Source organism: Bubalus bubalis, chromosome 12 (genome assembly GCF_019923935.1).
Source record: "Bubalus bubalis isolate 160015118507 breed Murrah chromosome 12, NDDB_SH_1, whole genome shotgun sequence".
In the NCBI taxonomy this organism is placed as follows: domain Eukaryota; kingdom Metazoa; phylum Chordata; class Mammalia; order Artiodactyla; family Bovidae; genus Bubalus; species Bubalus bubalis.
The window spans coordinates 44558205-44584020 of NC_059168.1; the positions used below are offsets into that span (position 1 = coordinate 44558205).

The window sequence follows — 25816 nt, forward strand, 5'->3', positions numbered from 1 at the left end:
ACATATATCCATTCTCCCTCAAACCTCTCTCCCTCCAGGCTGCCATGTAACATTGAGCAGAGATCCCTGGGCTATACAGTAGGTCCATTTTAAATAGAACAATATGCACAGGTCGATCTCAAATGCCCTAATTATCTCATCCCCCCATTCTTCCACTCTGGTAACCATGTGTAGGTTCACTATGTCTGTGAGTCTGTTCTGTTTTGTAAATAAGTTCATTTTTATCTTTCTGTTTCTCTAACTTTCTTCACACAGTACAATAATCTCCAGGTCCATCCATGTTGCTGTAAGGAAGCGCCCTCTATATTCCTTTTAAGAGGGGCCCCCAAAAGCCAAACCTAGGTGGTAATAGCCTGAATTGCACCAGCACAATTTAATATGATGCCATTACACCTAAAACATTTACAACAGTTGCAAATCTACTTATTTTAAGCACAGTTTATATAATACTTTGACAAACAAAAATATACATTTAGAACTATTATATGTATCTATCTGCTCCATAACAAACTTACAATAAATTATACATTATACCAGAGTACATTTTCTTAAAGGCTAAAAAGAAAAAGCCACATTTATATTTAAAATACAATGCTAGCTCATTATTTTTTTTTTTTTTAAAAAGCTAACAGCCATTACATAAGATTCACTCATTTCAAGCTTACATTCATTTGATATTCACATCAAATTCATTACTTATAAGATTGGCGATGAAGTTGGCTTTTAACACTGTTTGGAAGTTCGTTCCTGACATTTCAGTTCAGCTATGAGCTTGCTATTTTGAAAATTATGTATGAAAAGAAACATGAAAATGACACAAGAAACACGTTACACTCTTTGTAAAAGTATGAAAATAAAACCTGTGTTTTATTCCTACGCTTTGCCCACAGATATCACCTCCAAAGAGTGAAACAGTGGCGTCTGAGATGTTGCTGTTTTATTTCCATCGAGAATGGGTTTTTGAATATTAGGTCCAGCAAGGAAAAACAAAAGTTTGCAAAGCTGTGAATGCTTCCCATGATGTCAAGACAGAGCAAGTGATGAGCATAATGCATTGTCTACCACATCTCACAACTTGGTTTCTTCTTTGGAAATTGGGGAGTTTGTGTGTAAATGAGCCTAAATAAAGACATTATAATTGCTATTTCATTCCTTTGGATACTCAACTTTTTTTGTCCTTTTAAAAGAATCATCTTGCTAATGTTTAAGCATTTACAGGTGTGTTTTACACTAATCTAGTTTTTATGTATATCTGGTTTGAGAGTAGGAAAGAAATAGTAAGTTAAATAAAAACAGAATATTATTTATTAGCTTAAAGTATTTAAGCTTTCTGGTTTTTAACATTTGGGACAAGGTGAATGCTCTTCCCACTTTATCTTTCTACTATTACAAAATGAATGGAATGGGAGAAAATTTCACTATTCGTATTTATTCTTTTTCACTGGATTTAAATATGGTCATTAGACAACTGTTACCCAACAAAATTGTAAAATATAATATCAGTAGAGACACTACTTCTCTATTTAATGCTACTATAACATGGGTAATGTGTTTTTACGGAAGACTGCCTAAAGGGGTTGAAACAAAAATTTATAGTGATGAAGTGGGTGAAAATAATTATTTACACAGAGTGCTGGAAAGAGAAGTAGCATACTTGCTAGGAGCTGCAGTTCATCAGTTAACTACCTTTACATGTCAGAAATTTCCACCTTTGTAGTTTTTTAAAAAAAATGTGTGGCCTCTTCCTGGTTCTTCTCTCAACCCATGTACAAGAACTTTGGGACTCCCATACTTACTGGTCCCCAAAATGTGCTTCTTTTCAAGCACTCCATAGAGCAGTGGACATAGAGCAGATGCTGAGCAAATAGATGAGTAACAACAATTCTCTTTTCATTTAGGTTATATTTGATGTTTTGTAAAAGTTCTGAATGCAATGTCTTATTCACCATCATGTTTGGATAAATCATTAAAAATATGGGTGAAAGTCAAAGTGTTAATCACTCAGTCATGTCCAATTCTTTGTGACCCTATGGACTGGAAATATGGGAATGACAATTAAAATATGGGAATGACAAGTAAAATTACTTATTTTCATATTTAAGAATTACCCTGTAAATTAAATTCATGTTTAATAACATGGAGAAGAAAACAGCAACCCGTTCCAGTGTTCTTGCTTGGGAAATCCCATGGAGAGAGGAGCCTGGTGGGCTATAGTTCATGGGGTCACAGAGTTGGACGTGACTGAACGACTTTCACTTCACTTAATAACAAAGGAAATTATTATTTGTTGCCTTTAGACAATTACAATAAACAAGGAATTCTAGCTTCCTAAACACAACTTTTGGACTTAAAGTTGACACTGAATTCACTTCACTTTGTCTATGAATTGCCAAAAAAAGAATTTTTTTTTTGTTTGAATAATTGTGTTAGTTTGAATGACTCAGACTGTTTTCCTTTATTGGATCAAATGTTCAGATAACTTTTCATCTGATTAGTTTATTCTGCTTTTGTAGAAGTAGCGCCAGTTATTTCTATTGTGTGACTGGTGGAAAAACATTTAAAATTCTAAAATGGATACAAACCATAATGTATAAATATACACATATTTTTTTTTAACTCCAGAAAAGAAGTAAAACAATATTCAATGACCAACCTCATGAAAGGTATGTAGATACCAAATGTTAAAATTGATGGCTTCTTTCCGTTAGAATGTATTTTTACTTTCTCCTTTCTTCTGCATTTTAAAATTCACTGTATACCACTTGTAGTAGTGATTTGTCTAGTACCTAAGACTGGCTTCTGCAAAAATGTGTTGCAGAGTAGCTCTCCTGACACTCATTAACAAACCATCTTCATTAACAAACACTCAAAATTGAGTAGTTTTACTTTTCTAGTTTTACTACTTTCAGTAGTGTGGTTTGTCTCTCACTTTGATAGGCCCTGTAGCTATCTCACCTTATAAGTGGCTCAATTTCACTTCTAATACAAATAGACGGTCAAGAGATGACATTTTTGTCATGAAGCAAAATGTTCCAAACCTCAAATGAAGGTAAAATTCACTGCTGTTCCTGGCACTTTCTACTTAATGGCCTTCTTGATTTATCACTGTCAGATTGCCTAATGATCACGCCTTTCTCACTGTACGTACTTTCCCCAATGCATATGGTAGTCTTATGGTAGTTTTAGATACATCCAAAGGAGCCAGGAATACTCTACCAAGATGCACTCTACCTTACTATTACCTTGCATGTCAAGACATGCTGCTACACAATATTTTTTTGTTTGCTTTGCCTGTGCTCAGGATAACACACATCACCAGTAAAAGAGAAACAAACTGCATATTCAGCAAATGTTATAGTTAACAGGAAAGAAGAAATTACTCATCACACCAGAGAAATCAGCTGACAAATTCATTGTACCATCCAGTGGAGTGACAGAAATTATCCTTATAACTTCAGTGTGATAGTTAAATCAGACTCTCGGGGCATTCTCCAACAAGGTCAGGATCAAGGCTACTTAAACTCCTTGGCTTTCTCGTATCTAAACTTCCTTTTTCCATAATTAAGGTGAATACTCTATTTGGCTTTCTGTTTTTTGAGTGGGATTTTAGTCATGTTCAGATACTTAACAAAACTTCCAGGAGTCAAAATTAAATGAAGATGAGACGTGTCCATGAAGGAGACAGAGGTGCTGCTTCAAGGGTGCTTCCTCCTGACTTGTCTTGGATCTGTGCAAGTTCACTACTCTATGGATTTCTGTCCTGCTCATTGTTATTTTTTTTTAATATACTGTATATGCTGCAAACCACACTTCCAGGACTAGTCTGCTCTAGTGCCTCATCTGAGAAAGCAGAGTTTTATGCAGATGTGGTTACTGTAAATTATCCTCAGTCCCAGAGCCCTCTGGACTTGAATCCATTTCCAGGAGGGCCTCCTGATGGGTGAAGGTCGAGCTGAGAGTTATGCTCTGCCGTGGCTTCACAGGTGCAAGTTCATCTAGTTTAATGTTTTCATTTCTAACCAGAATCGTCTTGTCCATGTTTTCTTCACTGTGCCTTGCGACAACAGCATCGAATACATCCAATTTTGGTGGTAAGGTTCCACTTTCAAACAGGTATTTGGCTAGATAGGAGATGCAAATGTTGGATAAAAATGAGGTCGCCATGGCGAGGGTTTTAAATGGGAATCTCTGGTTATATATGCCACCTTTATCAATGTAATAGCCAGGGTAAAAGATCAAAGGCTGCAGGTTCAGGTAGGGCTCCCCACCAGTGACTCGCAGAAAAAGGCCTGAGATGTAACCTGCCGCGGCCCCATACGTGTTGGTACCCTTAATGAAGAGCACGCAGAGCAACTGCGGGAAGATGATAATGTAGACCAGGTCAGAGCTGAGGTACCAGAGCCCATACACTGTCTTCGTTAGCAAGGCCATGGTCATCGCAGAAGCTCCAAACACAAATACCGTGATGCGCATGACCCAGACGATCTCCTTGTCGGAAGCCTGTAAGAAATCGCAATCAAGTCAGTTTTTCTCAAAAAGTGCGGGCTTCTCCCGGAGGAGAATGAGATGCCTTCCTGTGCTTTAAAGCTGCCCTAAAGAACAACACTGGCCTTCCCTGGTGGCTCAGACGGTAAAACGTCTGCCTACAATGCGGGAGACCCGGGTTCGATCCCTGGGTTGGGAAGATCCCCTGGAGAAGGAAATGGCAACCCACTCCAGTATTCTTTCCTGGAAAATGCCATGGACGAAGGAGATTGGTTGGCTACTGTCCATGGGGCCGCAAAGAATCGGACACGACTGAGCGACTTCACTATCACTAAAGAACAACTCTGGTTCAAATGGCACTGCTGCTGCTGCTGCTGCTGCTGCTAAGTCGCTTCAGTCGTGTCCGACTCTGTGCGACCCCATACACGGCAGCCCACTAGGCTCCCCCGTCCCTGGGATTCTCCAGGCAAGAACACTGGAGTGGGTTGCCATTTCCTTCTCCAATGCATGAAAGTGAAAAGTGAAAGTGAAGTCGCTCAGTCGTGTCTGACTGCTAGTGACCCCATGGACTGCAGCCCGCCAGGATCCTCCGTCCATGGGATTTTCCAGGCAAGAGTACTGGAGTGGGGTGCCATTCAGCCTACAGGTAAAACCAGCAGCAAGGAACAGAGCAATCTAGGTGGCCTCCATGGTGGACCTGGGGAGGAGTTTAAGTGGCCTGTATGGAGGAACCAGAGCGCACCTTTGCACTGCTCGCTGAATGTCAGAAAGAGACGCAAGATGCTGCAATGCGGCAGTGAGGGGGCGTGGCCTATATGGCTTCCTCTAATAGACCACTTAGATGCTATGTGGCAATACTTGTAAAACATCGTATAAATATTGTTTTCAAAGAATAGTTTATAAGCTTTTAAAAAATCATGAAACTAAAAAAGTATTATGGGCTTCCCTGATAGCTCAGTTGGTAAAGAATGTGCCTGCAATGCAGGAGACACGGGTTCCATTCCTGGGTCGGAAAGATCCGCTGGAGAAGGGATAGGCTACCCACTCCAGTATTCCAGGGTTTCCCTTGTGGCTCAGCTGGTAAAGAATCTGTCTGCAATGCGGGAGACCTGGGTTCCATCCCTGGGTTGGGAAAATCTCCTGGAGAAGGGAAAGGCTACCCACTCCAGTATTCTGGTCTGGAGAATTTAATGGACTGGATAGTCCATGGGGTCACAAAGAGTCGGACATGACTGAGGACTTTCAGTTTCACTTTCACACAAGTATTATACATTGTGTATTTAAGTGAAGACTGAGAAAGGAAATTTGAAAATTGAAAAATTAGGAATTGAATGCAGATTAGAATCTAAAGCAAAGCATTGCTCTTTTCTCTTCTCTGCCATCCTACGTGCCATTGAGTTCTCTCCTCACCCTGTCTTCTCACAAGACTTTCAGGATCAAGCGATTCCTGGCCAAGAAATAAAAGCAGAATCGTCCCGTTTCTCAATGGATTCGAATGAAAACTGGCAATAAAATCAGGTACAACTCAAAGAGAAGACATTGGAGAAGAACCAAGCTGGGTCTATAAGAAGCAAGCTGGGTCTATAACATGTGTGGCACACATGTTAAGACCACTTTTTTAAGCAGCCAAACCACAGTGAGAACATCACTACTGTAATGCTTGGCTCCTGATGTTATTTCCTCACTATCAGTCTGAGACTCAGTAATAAATATGAAACGTTGGAACTGTTAAAAAAATAAATAAATAAAGCAAAACATTGCTAATAGCAACACAAAGGGGTACTCTGGAGGATTAATTACTTATGTATCTCATTTCACTGTTAAGCACAACCTTATTCATCTGCAATTAAAAAACCATACATAATCAATAAATTATTGTTTGTGTATTTTGTAAAATTTATTTTTCTTGCCTTCAATTTAGAAAGATTATTGTGTTATTAATAACAAAGATTTTCACACACAAAACAAGAAGTGAGACCATTGTGTTAACTATGACCTAGAAAACTTACAGAAAGCCAAGCCTGAGTGAGGGAAGAAGGTGTAGAGGGCTACAGGCCCCTTGGTGACCATGAGTGTGCTGCTCTATGCCCTCAGATTCAACGAGGAAAATCAAATTGAAAAGCTATTTCCTGACAAAGGAGGACTTGGGGTTCAAGTGAAGAGCAAAACAAGCATGACACCGGTATCTATGAAATAATGACTCACTATGTTCTGTCTACACCAGGGTTTCCTGAGTTTCTTACTATATTTAAACTGGAAGTTTTTCTAAGATATTTTAGGTTTTGTTACTCCTTCATTAGAAAGAGAAGACATTTAAATTATTGCAATATGACTGCACCTCTTGGGAAATAGTTATACTGATGCATGTCCTTCAGTATTAGAGTGAATAATAGCATGCATTAAAAACCTTCATGTATGTATTAGTCACTCAGTTATGTTCAACTCTTTGCCACCCTATGGACTATAGTCACCAGGCTCCTTTGTCCATGGACTTGTCCAGGCAAGAATGCTGAAGTGGGTGGCCATTTCCTTCTCCAGAGGATCTGCTCGACCCAGGGATAGAGTCCGGTCTTCTGCATTGCAGGCAGATTCTTTACTGTCTGAGCCACCAGGGAAGCCTTCATATACAACATATATGAAGGACCTTCACATACAACGTAAATAAAATGCATCATCATTTAACCTTGTGTGCTGAATCAAAGTAGGGTCAGATTTTCACAAAGACTATTAATAATATAGAATAATACCTACACAGTAAGTGCAAGGATGAGAACAATAACAACAATGTAATGTTAAAGAAAATATAACTATTCTTACATTTTGTCTGAATGAAAGCTGGTAGATGTTGCGAGCAAACATCGAACTTGCTGACAAGATGGAAGAATCTGCTGAGGACATGACAGCAGCAGAAACAGCTCCAAGACCAAAGTAAGAAATGTACACGGGGCAGAGATACTTGAGGACAATCGGCAAGATCATGTCTGCCTCCTGTTTCTCCCTGGGAGCAAGAGGCCCATATGCAGTCTGGTTCCAGGCTGTTGACAGAAACAACAAACACAGCCAAAGAGCCATCTATCCATCCATCTGGAGTCCTTCTATTTACTAGGTAGCTTTTGAAATAAATTCAGAACATGTGACCTAGTCTAATCGGTGGGAAATCTAATTAGTCCAGTGGGGTATGTTAGTTTAATTAGGTGGCAAGTCCATGTATTGGTCCAGTGACATTGTCTCCCATATTCTGGTGTCTAATGGGTTTTGGTTACACTTCGTCTTATCCACAGGACCTGCACAGGATATGGTGGTGTGAATTTTTTAATACAAATTTCTCTTCTGCAGTGTTACAATGGTGTTATCTGGTGCAGACTCATTGAAATTAAGTGTTCTTAAACTGAAGCCTAGAGGGTTCCCCCAACCACATGGAGATGTGAGAGAACACTTAGTGTTTCATTGCTCAGTTATACACATAAGTGGATAAAGGCAACAGTGGGCCTCTTCTCACCCACTCTCTTCTTGGATAAAGCCTTGTGGTAGGAGCTTCCTTGGCATTATTTTTCTCTCAAGTAAATTCCTTCTTGCACTGAATTTCACTTATTAGAAATAAACATGAATGGATCAAAGACAGTCCCTTTTTATTGAATAAAAAGTGCAAGTACGGGGTTGAAATTTTCAGGCAGTTTTTGGACTCTGTGGTAGAAGGGCTTGAAATATAAGCTTATCTTTGGATATAAATCTTTACTGTTCAGTTATACTAGTATGTAAGAAGAATACAGCAGAAGCTGTAACAGTTGTTTAGTATAGCTCCTTTTATATTTGTTGAATGTTAATGTCATGATTATAGGACCATATAGGGGTGGTTTTCCTTGGATCCTACCATTTTTCCTTCCCTCATTTTCTATTACAATTGTTCAAAGCCATGCTTTTACGTGGCCAGTTTTATAGCATTAACTGGAATATTATGGGACTAGAAATAATACCCAAGGGTCAGGAGTAATTAGTAAGTGCAATTAAATTAAGGACTAAACTTAAAAAATGTTCAGGATAGAGGCTAAATGGGAGGTAAGCAAGTCATAAAACTCTTTTTACCAATTTTGAGTAAGATATTCTCTTAGTGTTTTAGTTCATCTTTACTTACAAACTTATTGCTTGATTTCTCCAAGAAAGGAAACCTTTAATTAACAAACTATTGAAACTGTAAACTGAAGCCTCAAGTTCAAAGTGATCTTTGGGTGGTTATGGTGATGGCAGGTCAACTTCTACTTTTTTTTCCCATTAAAAAAATTGGAGTATAATTGCTTGACAATGTTGTGTTAGTTTATGCTGCACAACAGCATGAATCAACCCTACGTATATATATATCCCCACCCTCTCTTGAGACTCCCTCTCAAACTACATCCCCTCGCCCCTGCATCCCACTCTTCTAGGTAATCACAGAGCACAGAGCTGAGCTCCTTGTGCTACATAGAAGCTTCCCACTAACTGACTGGTTCTCAGCTTTGACTTACCAAGGGAACTTTTAAAAACACCCATCTCTGACTCTGTCTTAGGGCACTAAAAGAAAATTCCTGTGGAGTAGAATAGAAACGAGTATTTTTTGAGTCCCTCCACCTCCCTGGATGATGACAGTGTGCATGTTGGTTGAGAACCATGGCTGACAAGATCACAGATACACAGTTGATAAATATCCCAACAGTGGGGCTGGGGGCTGCTCGCAAATGTCTTATTGGTGAGGTGAGCAGTCACACAATGTCTGAACTATAAGACGATCTGTTGACGTCTTATATAACAAAGGCAGATACACAATGGGGGTAATGGGGAAAGTGGGGGAGATAGGGCAGCTGGGTGCTCGCTGGTAACTTGGGTGAAGCCTGAGTGAGTCAATCAGTGAAGCTGCCAGAGGTTTACCTGTCGATGCGCCAATGGCTCCAATGAGCACGGCTGGCAGAGCCATTACCAGGCACCCGAAAGCTGCCAGGAAAGACAGCACCTGAGCGTAGGTGGCGGAGGATGAAGACAGGACCCTCTGGAAGTAGGCTTGCCACGGGATTCCACCCAGCATCTGCATGGGAGCCATGGGGACCCAGGATGAATGGAGGCAAATAGCATCTATTAGTTGTTTTTATTTTTTTTTAATTTCCTGTTTTATTTTTATTTATTAAAATTTTTTTAAATTGGGGGATAATTGCTTTTCCATGTTAGGTTGGTTTCTGCTCTACAAAAACATGAATTAGCTATATGCATACATATATCCCCTCCCTCCTAAGCCTTCCTCTCCTTGACATCCCACCCCTCTAGGTCATCACAGAGCGCAAGGCTGGACTCCCTGTGCTGTATAGCAGCTCCCCACTAGCTGTCTATTTTACACATGGGAGTGTATATATGTTTACTGGGTATTTTTAAAATGAGATTTTTTTTAAAATAATCACATTCAGAATAGTGACTAGCAAGACTCTGAAGTATAGAAATGGTTCTACATGCCACTCGTCTTCACTGCTGTCATTGTCAGTTTCAACTGTGCAGATTTCTTCAAGTTCTTTTCTTTCATAATCATATAGCACAAGATTTTCTTTTCCTTAACTTACCCACTTTAAGCTGTGTTAAAACTATCCAGAAACCTTCAATTTGTTCTCATCTGGAAGTTCCAACCACCACAAAATTGTCTCAAAAACATGAATATTCTGAAACCATGAAGTGTAATTTGAGTCAAAACAACCCAATGAATATTTCTTGATCCCAGTCATGTGCCAGGCAATGGAATGGTTTTGGAGCCCAAAGATGAGTGAAAAGTGGTTTCTACTCTTGAGATCACTGTCCGCTGGGAGAACTAGAGCATTGAGGTATTTTCTAATATAGAGAAGATTCTCTTAGAAAATTCTCTTAATAGAGAATTTCTCTTTATACTCATTTCTACCTTGTACCTAACTGTGAGATTGTTGTTTTATTAAGTGATTTACACAATGTGTAGTACAGTACATATAAGCAATCTATGCCTACATTGCGGTTGTGTTTAACATTCTTATTGAGAATATATTATAAAAAAATTGGAGACATTGAACTGGAATGTAATTTGTTGATGCTCTAAAGAGGCACTATGGGAACAATAATGAACATCAAAGCACTTCCCTGGTAGCTCAGACAGTAAAGTGTCTGTCTACAATGTGAGAGATCTGGGTTCGATCCCTGGATTGGGAAGACTCCCTGGAGAAGGAAATGGCAACCTACTCCAGTACTCTTGCCTTGAAAATCCCATGGGTGAAGGAGCTCAGTGTAGGCTACTATCCATGGGGTTGCAAAGAGTTGGGCATGACTGAGCGACTTCACTTTCTTTGGACATCAAGGGGTGTCAGTGGGTGGAGATGGAAGGAGGAAAGTCCTTAGGAAATAATCCAACATGAAAAAGAAAGAAACCAAGAGGCAGCCATAAGACCACCATGTATTTGGTACAAGCAGAGGTCAGGGTGTGTGTGGGTGGCTAGAGAGGAGACTGAACAATTCTCTAACTGACATAGAGTCAGTGTTCAGTAAATATTTATCATGTGAGTGAGTGAATTGATGAGGGAACTTCCCAGATCACAATGTACTGAAGTTGCTTCTTTGACTGTCTCTCTCATTGGCTCCAAATTCTGGGATATCTGCTTGCTTATCAGTATCTCACATATTTGCTCCAGAACAATTTCCTTCTTATAAAAGCCATACAAGCTCAAAAAGTTGGCTTAAAGCTCAACATTCAGAAAACTAAGATCATGGCATCTGGTCCCATCACTTCATGGCAAATAGATGGGGAAACAGTGGAAACAGTGGCTGACTTTATTTTGGGGGGCTCCAAAATCACTGCAGATGGTCATTGCAGCCATGAAATTAAAAGACTCTTACTCTTTGGAAGGAAAGTTATGACCAACCTAGACAGCATATTAAAAAGCAGAGACATTATTTTGCCAACAAAGGTCTGTCTAGTCAAGGCTGTGGTTTTTCTAGTACTCATGAATGGATATGAGACTTGAGCTATAAAGAAAGCTGAGCACAGAAGAATTGATGCTTTTGAAGTGTGGTGTTGGAAAAGACTCTTGAGAGTCCCTTGGACTGCAAGGAGATCTAACCAGTCCATCCTAAAGGAAACCAGTACTGGGTATTCATTGGAAGGACTGATGTTGAAGCTGAAACTCCAATATTTTGGCCATCTGATGTGAAGAGCTGACTCATTTGAAAAGACCCTGATGTTGGGAAAGATTAAAGGCAGGAGGAGAAGGGGATGACAGAGGATGAGATGGTTAGATGGCATCACCAACTCAATGGACATGAGTTTGGGTAAACTCCGGGAGTTGGTGATGGATAGGGAGGCCTGGTGTGCTGCAGTTCATGGGGTCACAAAGAGTCAGATACGACTGAACGACTGAACTGAACTGAACAAGCTCAAAAGCAAAAATAAACAAAATAAAATAAAACAAGGAGAAATTCTAAAATTCATAATCCCATGCCTCACTCTATATGCTTCCAAAACTTTTCCCTTTGTTTTGCAACCTGTAAATCAATCTATCATTAACATCTTCCATGTTGATAAATATTTTATCAATAGTTTCAATGACTGTATGAGCTGATATACATAATTTACATACCTATGTCTCTGGACACGTAGGTCATCAAGGTTTGTAAATCAGGTACAATCTGGCCTCTGCTGATGAACAGAAGCTCTGATGGGAAGGTGGAGCAAGGAGTGGGATCCCACTCACCAGGGTGTCCAGGGGTGGTGATGAGCACTGAGATGAGGATGGACATGTGTGTCACTTACCAACAACAAAAAGCTGTCAAGCCACGTGTAGATTTCAAATGGCTCGATGGTCCCCAGCCAGGGCTTCTGGTACTTGGTGTGCAGGGCAGTGAAGCCAATGTCAGAAACTGCAGAATTGGACAGCGCAAACGGCACGCTGATCCACTGCAACCAGAGTTCGTGAAAGCATTAGTGTGGCTATCTGGGACATGCAAGATTTCATGTATTAGTTTTTTTTTTTTTCTTCTCATAGATGGCACAGCTTGGTCATTCCTCTTGTTCAGGGGAGGACCTGGAAGCATGTTCTCTGTGGACACCGTTGAACACTGATTTAGAAAAGTTAGAGTAACATGTTGTCAGCTTCTGAGCTAATTATGCCATATCACATTGACTGCAAAACCTTCGGGAAGAAAACACTGAATTCGAGAACTTTACATGTTTATACAAAACATGAATATATGTTAACATGCATATATATAACATGTATTTTCTTAGAATTAGAAGATATCCATTCCTTAAAGTGACTGGGAAGATTTGATTGAAAATAATTTCTATACTCTAGGAGCAGTCTCATGGCATAACCAAAACTAATGTATGGAAAGGTTAAGAGACAAACACAGATCAGGGTCAAGGTTTAAATTTTAACTCTGACAGAAGTCCTTGAAGGAAGATCACACATGTTTCCATCAAATGTAGGCGTGAAGGAAAGGAGTCCCCAGAGCTTTCTAAGAGCTAACTGAGGGCACTTTTCTGTCAAAATCTCACAATGTGATTAGAGTTTTTCATCCAAGTAATCCATACAGAAAAGCAAAATTTCAATACTGTATGACTTAATGTGTGTTAGTCATGATGGGGAAATAGGACTTCTATTAGTTTTTGCTGAGTTAGTATGAAATACCATGTCATTTCTTACAAAAGGAGAAATGAAGGAAGGCGGGAGGGAGGGAGGATGAAAGGAAGAAGGAAGTCTGTGAATGACCCTACTCACCAGGCCCACAAAAATGCAAAAGAGCTGAACGACATCCGTGTAGGCCACAGAGTACAGCCCGCCCACCAGGGTGTACAGGGTGGCGATGAGCGCGGAGACGATGACAGACATGTGCACACTGGCCCTGATGATCACGCTGATGGTGGCTCCTGCAGAGATGGGATGGGAACAGCCCAGCTGAAGTTCCACAGACCAGCTCTTCCTTCTCACTCCTAACCTGAGTGTGCCTGTGCACATCTGTGTTTATATACACATATACACATACAGTCTAAAATATTCTTTCTGAAATTAGTGCTTTGCTCACTTATTTATGAGGAAACCTGAAACTCACGACTTGATTACAGAATTCCATGACATAAACTGAACTGAACACTACTATAAGGTCTTGGAATCATTCCACCGACTGCCTAAAACTCTGACTTTATTGAACACATGCAGTGTATTTACTCACATCCAGGAGAAAAACAAGCCTTCATGATGAGCATAACCACCCAGCTTCTCATTTTACAATTAGCATTGATTTGCTCTTTTGCATTAACTCTGACCTCTGTCAGCTTTTATTAGATGACACATGGTCTAAGGTATCAGGGTTTGAAATAAATTCATAGGAAAAAATAATAAAATTGGTAATAAAATTGCACTTTCCAACTTTTTCAACTTTATGAAAGATTACTTTTATTTTATTTCCTTTTCCTGCAGCATTCCAATCTTGTTCCTAGGATACAAATGTACTGAAGAGTCATAGATTTAGCATCATTTTTAAGGGTTTTTATATTCCCTTAAAAATTTTTTTTATTGGAGTATAGTTGCTTTACAATGTTGTGTTAGTTTCTGCTCTGCAGCAAAGTGAATCAGCTATGTGTATACAAACATCCCCTCTTTTTGGATTTCCTTCCCATTTAGGTCTCCACAGAGCATGGAGTAGGGTTCCCTGTGCTCTGTAGTAAGTTCTTATTGGCTACCCAGGCTGGACACTATAAACTCCTAGAGGAAAATATAAGCAGAACACTCTCTGGCATAAATTGCAGCAAGATCCTTTGACTCACCTCCTAAAGTAATGAAAATAAGAACAAAAATAAATAAATGGGATCTATTGACCTTAAAAGTCTTTGCACAGCAAAGGAAACCACAAACAAGACAAGACAACCCCAGAATGGGAGAAAATATTTGAAAACAAAGCAACTGACAATGGATTAATATCCAAAATATACAAACAGCTCATGCAACTCCATATCAGCAAGCATCATGTTTTATAGTGATTTTCATCACTATAAATTCATCAAAATTGTAAAGCCACTTTAGAAGTCAGTCTATGCTTTTCTAACTTTATGATTTTGCTTATTGTGTTTGCTGATGTCTACATTTCTAATAGAATATTAATATCATGGTATGGCTAGCTGGACCACTGTGGAGTTTTGGGCTGCCAGTTCAGCATTCACTTGTTGTTCTACACACCCTTTCCTGTTATTCTCAAGAGTGGTATAGTTTATATCTTGTATTATTAAATGTAGCAATGATATTCCTCTCACACTAATGTACATGCAACACATTTGTGATTTGAGTCATTAACTGCAGTCTTACATTCTATCCTCACTTCTCAACTGCATGCTAATAGCATATGCAGCCCATCTGAGACGAAAATCCATTATCTAAAGAGCAGTATGAGATATCTCAGATACTGTTATCTGAGATAACAATGCAAAATATTTTTCAAAAGAATTTTCTTCTTAGTGCTTTGGTTTAGTGAAAGTGTAAGTCATTCAGTCATGTCCGACTCTTTGCAACCCCATGGACTATACAGTCCATGGAATTCTCTACACCAGAATACTGTAGTGGGTAAACTTTCCCTTCTCCATGGGATCTTCCCAACCCAGGAATCGAACTCAGGTCTCCTGCATTGCAGGCGGATTCTTTACCAGCTGAGCCACAAGGGAAGCCCATGGTTTGGTATCAAAATTAAATTACTTTCTTTAGTAAAAACCAATTGAGAAAAGGAAAATCTTAGTAAATAATTGGGAGCAGAAGACAAAGGAAAGAGGTTGGTTATTTACAAGTGACTTTGGACAACTGACTTATTGTTGTATGGATATTTAACAAGTTATTTTTTTTCTCTCCTGAGACTATTCACTTCATGTCGAAACTTTAGTTGCAATTCTTTGCCATTTACTTTGGTCTTGTTCTCTACTGTAATAACAATATTTTAAAGTTACATCCCATGAATTATGAAAAGTTCAATTATTACTCTACTTCTTTTGAATACTGTTTAATTTTCCACCCTCTGGTGCAATTTCTATTAATCCTACACCTCCAAAGGTAGGGAGGCTGCATGTTACAGAAGAAAGATCACTGGATGAGGAGTCTAAAGATGTAGGATTTAGTGTGTGGTGGCTCAGACGGTAAAAGCGTCTGCCTGCAATGCAGGAGACCCAGGTTCAATCCCTGGGTTAGGAAGATCCCCTGGAGAAGGATATGGCAACCCAGTCCAGTATTCTTACCTGGAAAATTCCATGGATGGAGGAGCCTGGCAGGCTACAGTCCATGGGGTTGCAAAGAGCGACTGAGCGACTTCACTTTCAGTTTTCACTTTCAAGTCACTTCAGTCATGTCCAACTCTTTCAGACCCCATAGACTGTAGCCCGCCAGGCTCCTCTGTCCATGGGATTCTGCAGGCAAGAACACTGGAATGGGTTGCCATTCTAGTAAAAGCTGTCATTTGGCAGTAACTCAGTGGCTTTAAAGAAGCCACCGACTTTCATTTCACTATTAAGCTTGGAATGAATTTTCTTCTCTAAAATATTTTCTAAGTCATTCCATCATTTGTAGTGAGTAAAACCAAACCTAGACTTCCAGAGCTGCTGTGAAATATTAATTTACTCATGCAGCCAGAAAAATAAATATACTGCAAATAAAGCTATAAAAATTCTCTGAATTTGATCTGTTATGTAAATATACATTTCCTTAAGCTGTAAGGATGTTTATATATATTGAGAAGACAGTTTGAGATACTCCTAAGTTTTATAGGTGAGCTATGCACATTCATAGTAAGGTGGTAAAATATCTTGTCCCGAGTTATTTCTAATAAACACTAATTTTGAAGTATATCCAACTATTTTTTTTGAAGAAAACAGAGCTGTTGTTAAATTGAAATATACTTTTTTTTTTTTACTACAGCATATATTTCAAGAATAGCAGTCATGTTTTCATAAATGTTCTTTGATACATGTGTATGTAAAGAGAGAGACATTAACATATTTTACATGTATGTTGACATACACACAGATGTAGACACGTAATTGCTAAAATAACTAATTGCAGCAAAGTTCAGAGTTTAGCTATTATGATTTATATTTCCAAAGTACTTTAGAAATAATAGGTTTTCATTCTATTCTCCCTTTAGGGCTCTGTTATATGAATTGATCCTTATTCAGCAAGAGTGAACATTTTGTATTCTGTTAGATATTCAGCCCACTCCTTTTTTGATATCTCAGCAGGCAGTTTGTTCTTAAAACCAAAATTTTCTGGCTTTGAAACCAATGACAAATAAACTACCAGTGCTACTGAGAGCAAGGTGGGAAGGAAGCTGTGTGTTTACGTAAAATTTCACGAGGATACGGCAGGGGTGGTTGTGGAGCATGACCACTCAGTGCCAGGAAAGTGCAATATTTTCACTGAATATTACAGTGAAAATTATTTACCTATTAAATTCACTTCTTTTCTACATTAAATCATTCCTTCATCTGACAGTTGGAGACCAACAAAATAAGATACAATTATACAGGAGTCTAGAGAGAAAGGAGTGAAGAGTGGTGTAAAGTATTATCTGATGTTACAGAGACCAAATCTGATGACAACCCTGAAAGCAGAAGAGTAGCCTGTAGTCTAATGCATAACACAGGAGATTCATGTCATCTGACTTTTCTTTGGGCAACTTAAAGCCTGACTGTAGATGTAAGCCCATTGCTTCCATTTGTAAGAGGAGATGGAGATGACAGTGTCCTGGATGTCACACAAAGACACAGCTTATAAAGGAAGGACAAGGAAGGCCCAACCCTCTGAGTCTTCAGGAAGGAACTCAACATTCAGTGGGATGGCTTAGACTTATTCTGGATGAAAAGGGAGGGTGCTGAGCCTGAAGCTCACCCACAATCCCACTGAACTCTCTCACTTCCTAGGTTTTATAAGTGGGCTGAGAACTCAAGGACAGGTTGTCCTTAGCATGGATGGATCTTGGAAGTAAGTTAGACCCCAAAGAGCCTAAGTTTATTTTTCAAATCCCTGAAAACGTCTACACTCCAACACTCTGGATGAAATGGGATTCACTGAGAAAGGAAAGACTGTTGTTTTCCTTTTCTCCTTTGAAGAAAGTGTAGCTATGGGAGATTCATTCATTCATTCATGTGTGATGGGACAATAAGTGTTAATAAGACGCAGGCCCTGCTTTCAAGAAATTCATAATTCCTTTTGTGACCATTTGGAAACTGAGAAATAGATAAATAGCCATGTAAATACAAAGTAGTAAATCCACTGAAAACAAACTTTCTGGTTCTTACAGAATCCCAGAGGAAAGGCATCTGGAAAGTTCAGGATGACTGCCTGGAGAAGGTGACATCTGTAGAAGATTTGAAGGCTCTTCCTGGCTGGTTTGAAAGGAAAGTGGGGGCTGTGCATCCTAAGGAGGGGTCACTGGGCTTGCAAAGTTCTGGAGAAAGGGAGAAGGAAGAGTCTAAAAGAAGCTTTTCCAGCCCAGTTTAAAGGTCTGGTTTTAATCAGTAAAGGGGTGTGATCAGATTCAATCTAATCTACTGTGTGAAGATCATGGGAGAAGGGTGGCCATGTAAGCAGCAGGGTGGTGGTGGTAATCTAGGTAAGCGAGGCTGGGGCCTTAGGCTGAGATAGTAAAGCTGTGCATCTAATACTTGCTCAACCAGAGTGCGTGTGCATGCTAAGTCACTTCAATTGTGTTTAACTCTTTGCAACCCTATGGACAATAGCCCGCCAGACTCCTCTGTGCATGGGATTTTCCAGGCACGAACACTAGAGTGGTTTGCCATTTCCTCCTCCAAGGCATCTTCCTGACCCAGGGATCGAACCCATGTCTCCTGCATTGGCAGGTCGGTTCTCTACCACTAGCACCACCTGGGAAGCTCCCTGCAGGCAGAAGGATGTTTCGTTGGTTCTCACCTAAGGCTGAGAAGATGGCTGCTGCCCAGAACATCTCTCCCATCAGTGCAGGGATGAACAGCAGCCCACCCATGCGCTTCCCATAGATCTGCTGGAAGGGGTCTAGCATGGTCACGTAGCCCTTGGAACGCATGGGTTTTGCGAAGAACAGACCACCTAAAGGAAATTCAAACAAGCGTTAAACAGAACATTGAAAATCTGCAATATAAAAGTCTTTGCTAACCTCTTACTGTGTATAATTTCTCAAGGGAAATGAATTTTTTAGAATACTTCTATGTGTTGAGGAATCAGTCTACAAAATCCTGTGAGTACAGGACCAAGAAATATTTAGCAATAAAGTGGAAATTCCTTAACACAACAACCATTGTAGGCATCCAAGGATGTAAATAGCATGGCCAAATCATTTGGGCTGAAAAATGTGGACCAGCTCAGCACTCCCTTAAATGTCTATGCACCTGTATTATTTGATTAAGCACAAGATCCAACAAAAGTATTCTAAGAGCAAAATAAAAAAGAAAAAATAGGAACTGTGTTAAATATATTCTTGATCTTTTATTAGTTTGATTTACAACAAGATATTCAGGTACAATTCAAATTGATTCATTTTTAATGATATGTCCACACTATTTTGGAAATAAAAAAACATCATTACACTAAGAAATTCACTGTGCTGATTGCAAAACGATCAAGGGAATTTTTTTTACATATTCCATAATCAAGAGATCCAGTCAGCTACACATTCGTGTTACCACTTTCTGATAACAGTGACTTCAGTGGGATTTCCAGTGGCATTTCCCACAATAGTTACGCTGTTTGACTTATTCTTTCGGTTGCTATTTATACTCCTAATCTTTATGCTTTACTGACTGAGTCACTCGGGTATAAAGCTTTTCTTACCTAAAATCAGACTAAGAGAATATCCAATGGGTGCTTGAGCCCACGCCAAGCCGTAATCTGGCACATACACGGCCTCCGCTGTCCCGTTGATGTAGCCTCCTCCAACCCAGGTGGCTGAAACAGGATGAGAAGCGAAGGGGAGATGTATCATGCCTGTTGTCCCTGAGACCCGCGCAGCCCCACAAGGTGCCCCTGAGCCCCGAGAGGCCTGTGGGACTGCCACCAGAGACATGGCTGGTCTGGGTGGAAGTGATCGAGGAGTGAAAACTGCACTTTGGATTTCTAAGACTCATCATGGAAAAATAAGTGTTAAGACTTCAGAATCTTTTTTGTACTGGTTACACAACAAAATTAAAACATTCTCAACATACTGAGTTAAGTAATTCTATTATTTACATTAATTCACCTATTTTTTGTGCTTTTTAAAAAGCGATATGTAGAAAATTAAAGATTACATTTGTGGCTTACATCATATTTCCACTGAACAGTGTTGCCCTGGATATTTTCTAAATCCACCGAGTCATGAACGTTTTGAAATGATATTATAATATCACAAAGTCTGAGATCATATGTGATATATTTCACGTCTGCTTCCATTCTTAATAATGCTACAACTCTTCCCCTTGCTTCCATAACATGGAGTCAAGTGTCTTGATTTCAAGGGCCTTTTATTTGAATTGTATTGATCTTTCCTCATTGATCATGACTATTGTCTTCAAGGAGTGAAGTGTGTGTGTGTGTGTGTGCACATTTGCATGTGTGGTTGTGGGTGTGGGTGCTTTCCATTAATAGAGTCACTTCATAAACATGCTGGGTGCATAAGGTTTTGGCAAATCTATTTTAAATGATAATGTAGTTGTACTTACTACCTTACACTGTTAAGGAAGTGGAGGGAGGAGGGTGCCAGGTGATGTAATTGAGCTTAAATTGCTTTTTCCTTCTCTGTCTCTGGATAGAGACCTACACTTAGGTGTAGGTCTGACCTACACCTGACCTACACTTAGGGCTTGGGTCAGCCTTCAGGAGAATTAAAATGTTGACTGCATGCTCATTTGCAAGTCTTTGTTCTAATCTGGGTCTTTCAGGCAGACATTTGATATTTCATAAAGAATAATAAGAACTATGTCTTCTTCAGATATTATTTAATAACATTTTTGTAGCATAACAACTGAAGAAGGGAGGCCATAGAATCAAAGAAAACATGTTTTGATTAAACAACTTTGGGTCCAAAATGATCTATAAACTCTATCATTTTCTCTGAGAAGAAATGTAGTAGTTGATTTTTGCTGAAATGCTAAAGTTAATGGAACACTCTAATCTTGGCAGTTTATACCCTTTGAAGAGTTTTGTCAAACTATTTACAATAATCCCTAGGTATGATTGCTGTAAAATTATGAGGAATAGAGGCTGGCATGAAGCTTACCAAATATGAGACTGAATTCTGGGCTGCAATGGGGAATAAAATTTGACTCTGAAAAATTCTCTGAAATTTCACAGTTAGAATGTTCATAAAACAAATAATTTGTTTATGAAACTGCCAAAGACAAGTGTTTCTTGCCAAAATTTATCTGGCATTTAATCCAAACCCAAAGCAAAGGAGAGAGAGCCTTCAGTGGTTGATCCAATTTTTAAAAGGTCAACATGAAAAGACCTTCCTACAAAGGAACTTTACATACACAAATGGAGAGTTTATACACAAAATCCTCAAGTGGACAAATGATATTTAGCAGCTACCCCATCTTCACAGCAGCTTTTCCATGGTGGTGATCAATAACAAATGCTATGATGTGCTTTTCTTATCCTAAACCTGGTGAAATTTTAAAGACTTTCCTTCCCAACCCCCCACAAATGGCAAGTAACCAGGACCTAGAGCAATGACTTCTCACAGCACAGCCCCTGAGACCTCACCTTCCTGTCAGTCATCTGCGACTCTGAACACCACACAGAAAATGTTCTGCCGTGTTAAGTAAATGCCTGTTGGTCTTATTAGTGATCTTATTGGGTCTTATTAGCACAACATTTATTAGTGATCAGTTTTCATTGTGTAGGTCTCCTCTCCATTTCCAGAAAGAAAACTGGTGCTTGAGTTAAAATATCATAATTACAAACTATTGTATTAAAATATTATAATATAGACAGGCAGACTTGGGTACTTTTTGTAATTAAAGTCCCTCTATTGTTATCAATATGGTCATTTGCATGTTCGTATATTTTCACTTCAGATTCTTGAGAACAAGGATTCTTTTAAATCATATGCATTTTTATTTTCAATTTTTATTCCTTATCAAATAACACAATCAATGAATCTGACAAGTTTAGATAATATGGTTCAGATTTTAATTGAACTATGATATTAATCAAGGCTCTGTTTGGTTCTGAGAAAAAATCTTTAAAAGTTAAGTTCGAGCAGGACACATTATAAGAAATATAATAATTCAAATTTTTTCAATATAGTTTAATAGCCTATTAGATTAAAATCACTCTAAATGATAAAAGAACAAATTCCAAGATATTATCTTTATGAACATAATTAATGTATTATTTAATTAGAGTATTAGAAAGTTATTATAATTTACAATTAATAAAATACTTTCGTATGCAACAGTTTATTCTTTCCAACCATTTGAGTGAAATAAACAACTGTCATTTTATTTTGCTTTTCTTCTTATTTTCTTTGTCAAAAGAGAAATCTGAGGGTGATATAATTACAATGCTTTAATTCACTTCAGATACCAGTATCCCATGTGGGTCTTTAGAGGAAAGAAGAGATGTTTGTGCTCTAATGAAAACTGAAGATGAAGATACAAAGGTGCCTGTATTGTTCATCAACAGCTGGATAATAAGAAAAAAAAACAAGAAAATCTGCACCAACGTTTCAGTAAACATCTGCAGGTGATAGGTAAGTGGGTGATTCTTATTCTTCATGTTTTTGTATTTTTTCTGGTTTTGTTTATTATGCATCATAGAAAATATTTTGTAAAATACATTTTTTTTTCTGTATGTGCGTTTATGTACAAAAAATGAGAAACAGAGGGTAAAAGAGAGCTCTTTTCACCCTGGGTACCTTTATGGAGAAGTGGGGAGAGGCTGGGTGTGGTTCACTGTGTGGCCGCCAGACCTGGCTCTGGTCCTTACTAACGACACGAGTCTGGGTCCTGACGTAGCCCAGAGCCCTTCCGAGTGCTGTCATGAAAATCGAACAAAACCATGTATGGTTGGCAAAGAGTAAAACAAACAAAATGTGACTATCTGAGAGGCAGAATCGATCATCAATAAAGTATTCTATGACACTGTAGGTTTTAAATGGCCAAACAGGGATGCAGTCTGCCCAGATTGGTTTGGAAAACTTTTTGAAATACAGGGTTAATGATTTTTAACTAGCACTTCAGGACTGAAATTTGGTTATCATTCTGATATGGTTTCCAGTGGGATATTTCTCCACTGGGCACTCATAGTAATCCTGTTGGTATGGATTATATTGATAATATTTAAAAACCTAATATAACTCTAAAATGAAATGTGTGATGTTAGTGAATATGTATCAAGTGGTAGTATGGATATAATTTTAAATTGTTGTTTTTCAGTATTATTTGAAGATATTAACAACTGAAAAGAATAGAAAAGAAAAACAAGCCACCACTTAATCAGAACCACCTTTGGGCAAAGGAGGAGAGACTCTGGGGGCTTCTGGCATGGAGGGGTTTGAATGGGTGATAGCTGCAGTTGGTGGCTGAAGGATTCTTACTAAGACACACCCTGGTGTTTCCCTTTTGTATCAGTATTCCTGAAACCTTTTCCTCAGACCCGTGGATTCATAACACGTGATCGTCTTCCTGTGAGTAAAATTACTTCACTACATGGGAGAATAAGGTTTCAAGACAGGACATCAATCAATTTGGAATTGGGCTGCCCCCAAATTGACTTATTTAGTTTTAAAACCATCACTGGTTAGTGTTCATCAACTAGTTAGCATCCATTAAGACAGCTCAGTCACAACTTGATGCCTGTAGTAAGGAGTAAAAGGAGATGCTGCCTGCATCACATCAATGAACAGAAACACAACTTGTGAGACTCAGGCACTTCTGCACATTCCCCCACCTCTTTGTTTTCACTGCTTCCACCCACCCAGCAGCCCAGAGCCCAGATTTCTCTCACTGATATTCTGTCCAGTAACTGATAATAACATTATTTGGTCCAGTGCTACTGGGTTGAAAATATTTGAAAAGTATGTAAGTAGTGAACACAGAGACTTCCTCAAGGACAAAGAATGAGGTTTGCTTTGTTCCCCTGAAGAGCTATGGCAGGGATGGCACAAAGGTGGGCGTGAGGGGACCCACCTGTCATGGTGAATCCACCCACCAGCAGCCCGATGTCGCGGCCGCCCACGATGATGGCCTCGCTACGCTCCTCCGCACTGCCACTGTTCTTGGTCCTCCAGGCGGCCCAGATGCCGACCAGCAAGATGAGAAGGTAGAACACCACGATGGCTACCAGCCCTTCCACCTGGAAATCCATTGTCACTGAGGGCTCTGGGCTCTGCCGCGGCAGCTACTTCATTAAGACTTCTGCGAAAACACAGATGCCTTACAAGCCAGCCAAGCAAATACAAGCAGCCTGGGTAGACCAGCTGGCTCCTGAGCAGTGTTCGCTTAAAGAAGAAGTGCATTGAAATCCCAAGTTTACCTGTGGCTGCCAACAAGCCTCCATTCCATCACTCTCTTTCTGTTCAACAACTGAACCTTGTCTTGGGTTTGCAAGAAACAGAGAAAATGGGGGTTTTGCTGTTTAAGGAATGTGCTCATTTTGTATTAAATTCTTGCAATGTAAAATTAACCTTGTCGTGTTTTAACCCTGTAACTTGGGCAAAAAGTCACTCACAATCAGTAAGTCTGTATTTACTTTGGAATCACCTTCAGCAGTGTAGATGCATCATAAAGGATCACTCTGAGAACCCAGGCATAATCATTCATTCATTCAATCATCATCCCATCCCTCCTTTCAAATATCTTCAGGGAGTGGTTCCAAAAGTAACCTGCCATGCAAATATCTGGGGAAAAAATTTAGGAAGATCAACTTCAAAACAACATGGCCTTCAATTTTCAACAAGTGCGGGAGGATTAAGTTATGGCAGCCACTAAAGGCTTGTGCTATTTAGAGGGTCTCCCTCCTTCAACCCTTCCCACCTAGTGTCTTCCCTCTCTCCCCTGCTCCCTCAGTGGCACACACAGGGAAACGACTTAATACAGAAATGCTTGAAACAAAGCGGAGCATCACAAGCACTAAAAACAAGACCCTTAGAAGAGACACGTCAAGTTCTAATGCCTTTAATTTCTAGAATTCTTGTTCTCTCGTATCTTCCTCTCGTGCCCGTGGCTATCCATTCTCCTCAATTGGCACGGACAAGTTTTGGGGCAAGCCAGACCTCTGTGTATGCAGATGGGCGACAGATCTTGGGCTAAAGAACCAGCCTCCGTCCCTTGGGCTCAGAGAAGTCAAAAGGAGCGCGAGTGGCGAGTGAGGGGTGAGCTTTGCCTTTGTAGCCTTAGCATCCCATGTTCCCCTCCCCACCCGCAGGTCTCCCCCTATCCTGCTCCGGGCGGATCCTTCTGCGCCCCAGGGTCCCTCCTGAGCCCGCGGCGTCCCCGGGGCCCCCACTGCACCCCGACTTCACAGCCGCTCGCACCCGAGGACCCAAGCTGCGAGACCCGGCCCGCTGGGCGTCCCCGCGGAAGGGAGGCACAGAGCCGCGTCGGAGGGGTGGCCCCGACGCGCTCCTACCTGGAGTGGCCACCGCGCAGGGAAGCGCTCCGCGGGTCCAGGCTCCTCTCGGTCGAGACTGCACCGGACACTGGCGTGTGGTCGGGGCTCGGGGCTGCAGGCCAGGAGGGTCCAGCTCCCGAAGCTCCGCACTCGGAGTCTCCAGAATCGCTGAGCGCGCGAAGTTGACAGGTGTGGGCGCGGCTCGGGGCGCTCGGCGCGGCCAAGAGGCGATCGATCCAGTATTGGCCACAGTCCCCTTTATAAGGGCGGCCGGTCGTCAGAGCCCGGGAGGCGGACGTCAGAGCAAAGTGCCCCGCGAGCCGGCGGGCGTGGGGCGCAGGGGACGCGCCGGAGCCGCGGGCCGGGCTGCGCTCTGGGCGCGAGGCCAGCGCCGCCGCGGGGTCCCGGCCTGACGACGCGGGCGAGGCGCGGCCACTCCCGCTCCCTCCTCCAGGAAGCGGGGCTCGATTCCCCGGAGTCATTGCCAATTCCTACTTTCCACGACTCTGGTTGGAAGCTGGGAATGGGGAGATGGGGAGGGTCTCAAGAAATTGTTTTCAGGTGGAGTCTCTGGAGGTCCGGCAGAGGGGAGGGGTCTAGGGAGTCTCGCCTCCCCCAGATTTTGGTTTCTTGAGGCGCCACTCGCTGGTGCGTGACCCTCCACCGGGCCCCGGTGGAGGCTGATCCTTGCTTCTCTGGGATGGGTTCTTTGAAGAAGACATCTCACAAAGGTTTCGAGAATC

General features: G+C 40.6%; 1 protein-coding gene and 1 pseudogene across 1 annotated transcript; one reads left to right on the top strand and one right to left on the bottom strand.

Moving 5' to 3' along the window:
• Positions 1–420: 420 nt before the first annotated feature.
• Positions 421–25456, bottom strand: SLC5A7 (solute carrier family 5 member 7). The gene is made up of 9 exons (XM_006054809.4): positions 25092–25456; positions 23651–23878; positions 19314–19427; positions 18417–18572; positions 13236–13384; positions 12269–12412; positions 9388–9541; positions 7303–7520; positions 421–4500 (listed from the first exon to the last, which is right to left on the bottom strand). Exons 2-9 carry the CDS (start codon positions 23826–23828, stop codon positions 3871–3873), a joined length of 1743 nt encoding a protein of 580 aa, XP_006054871.1. The 5' UTR covers positions 23829–23878; positions 25092–25456; the 3' UTR covers positions 421–3870.
• LOC102393258 lies at positions 5208–6234 on the top strand (annotated as a pseudogene).
• Positions 25457–25816: the final 360 nt, after the last annotated feature.

Excerpts from the sequence above, each read along its gene's own strand:
- SLC5A7 (XM_006054809.4), bottom strand. The coding sequence starts at position 23,828 with ATGGATTTCCAGGTGGAAGGGCTGGTAGCCATCGTGGTGTTCTACCTT. Across the intron at positions 18,573-19,313 it reads TTCTCTTAGTCTGATTTTAG|GTGGTCTGTTCTTCGCAAAA; the intron begins GTAAGAAAAGCT and ends AATTTCCTTTAG. Across the intron at positions 13,385-18,416 it reads AGCCATCTTCTCAGCCTTAG|GAGCCACCATCAGCGTGATC; the intron begins GTGAGAACCAAC and ends CCATCTCTGCAG.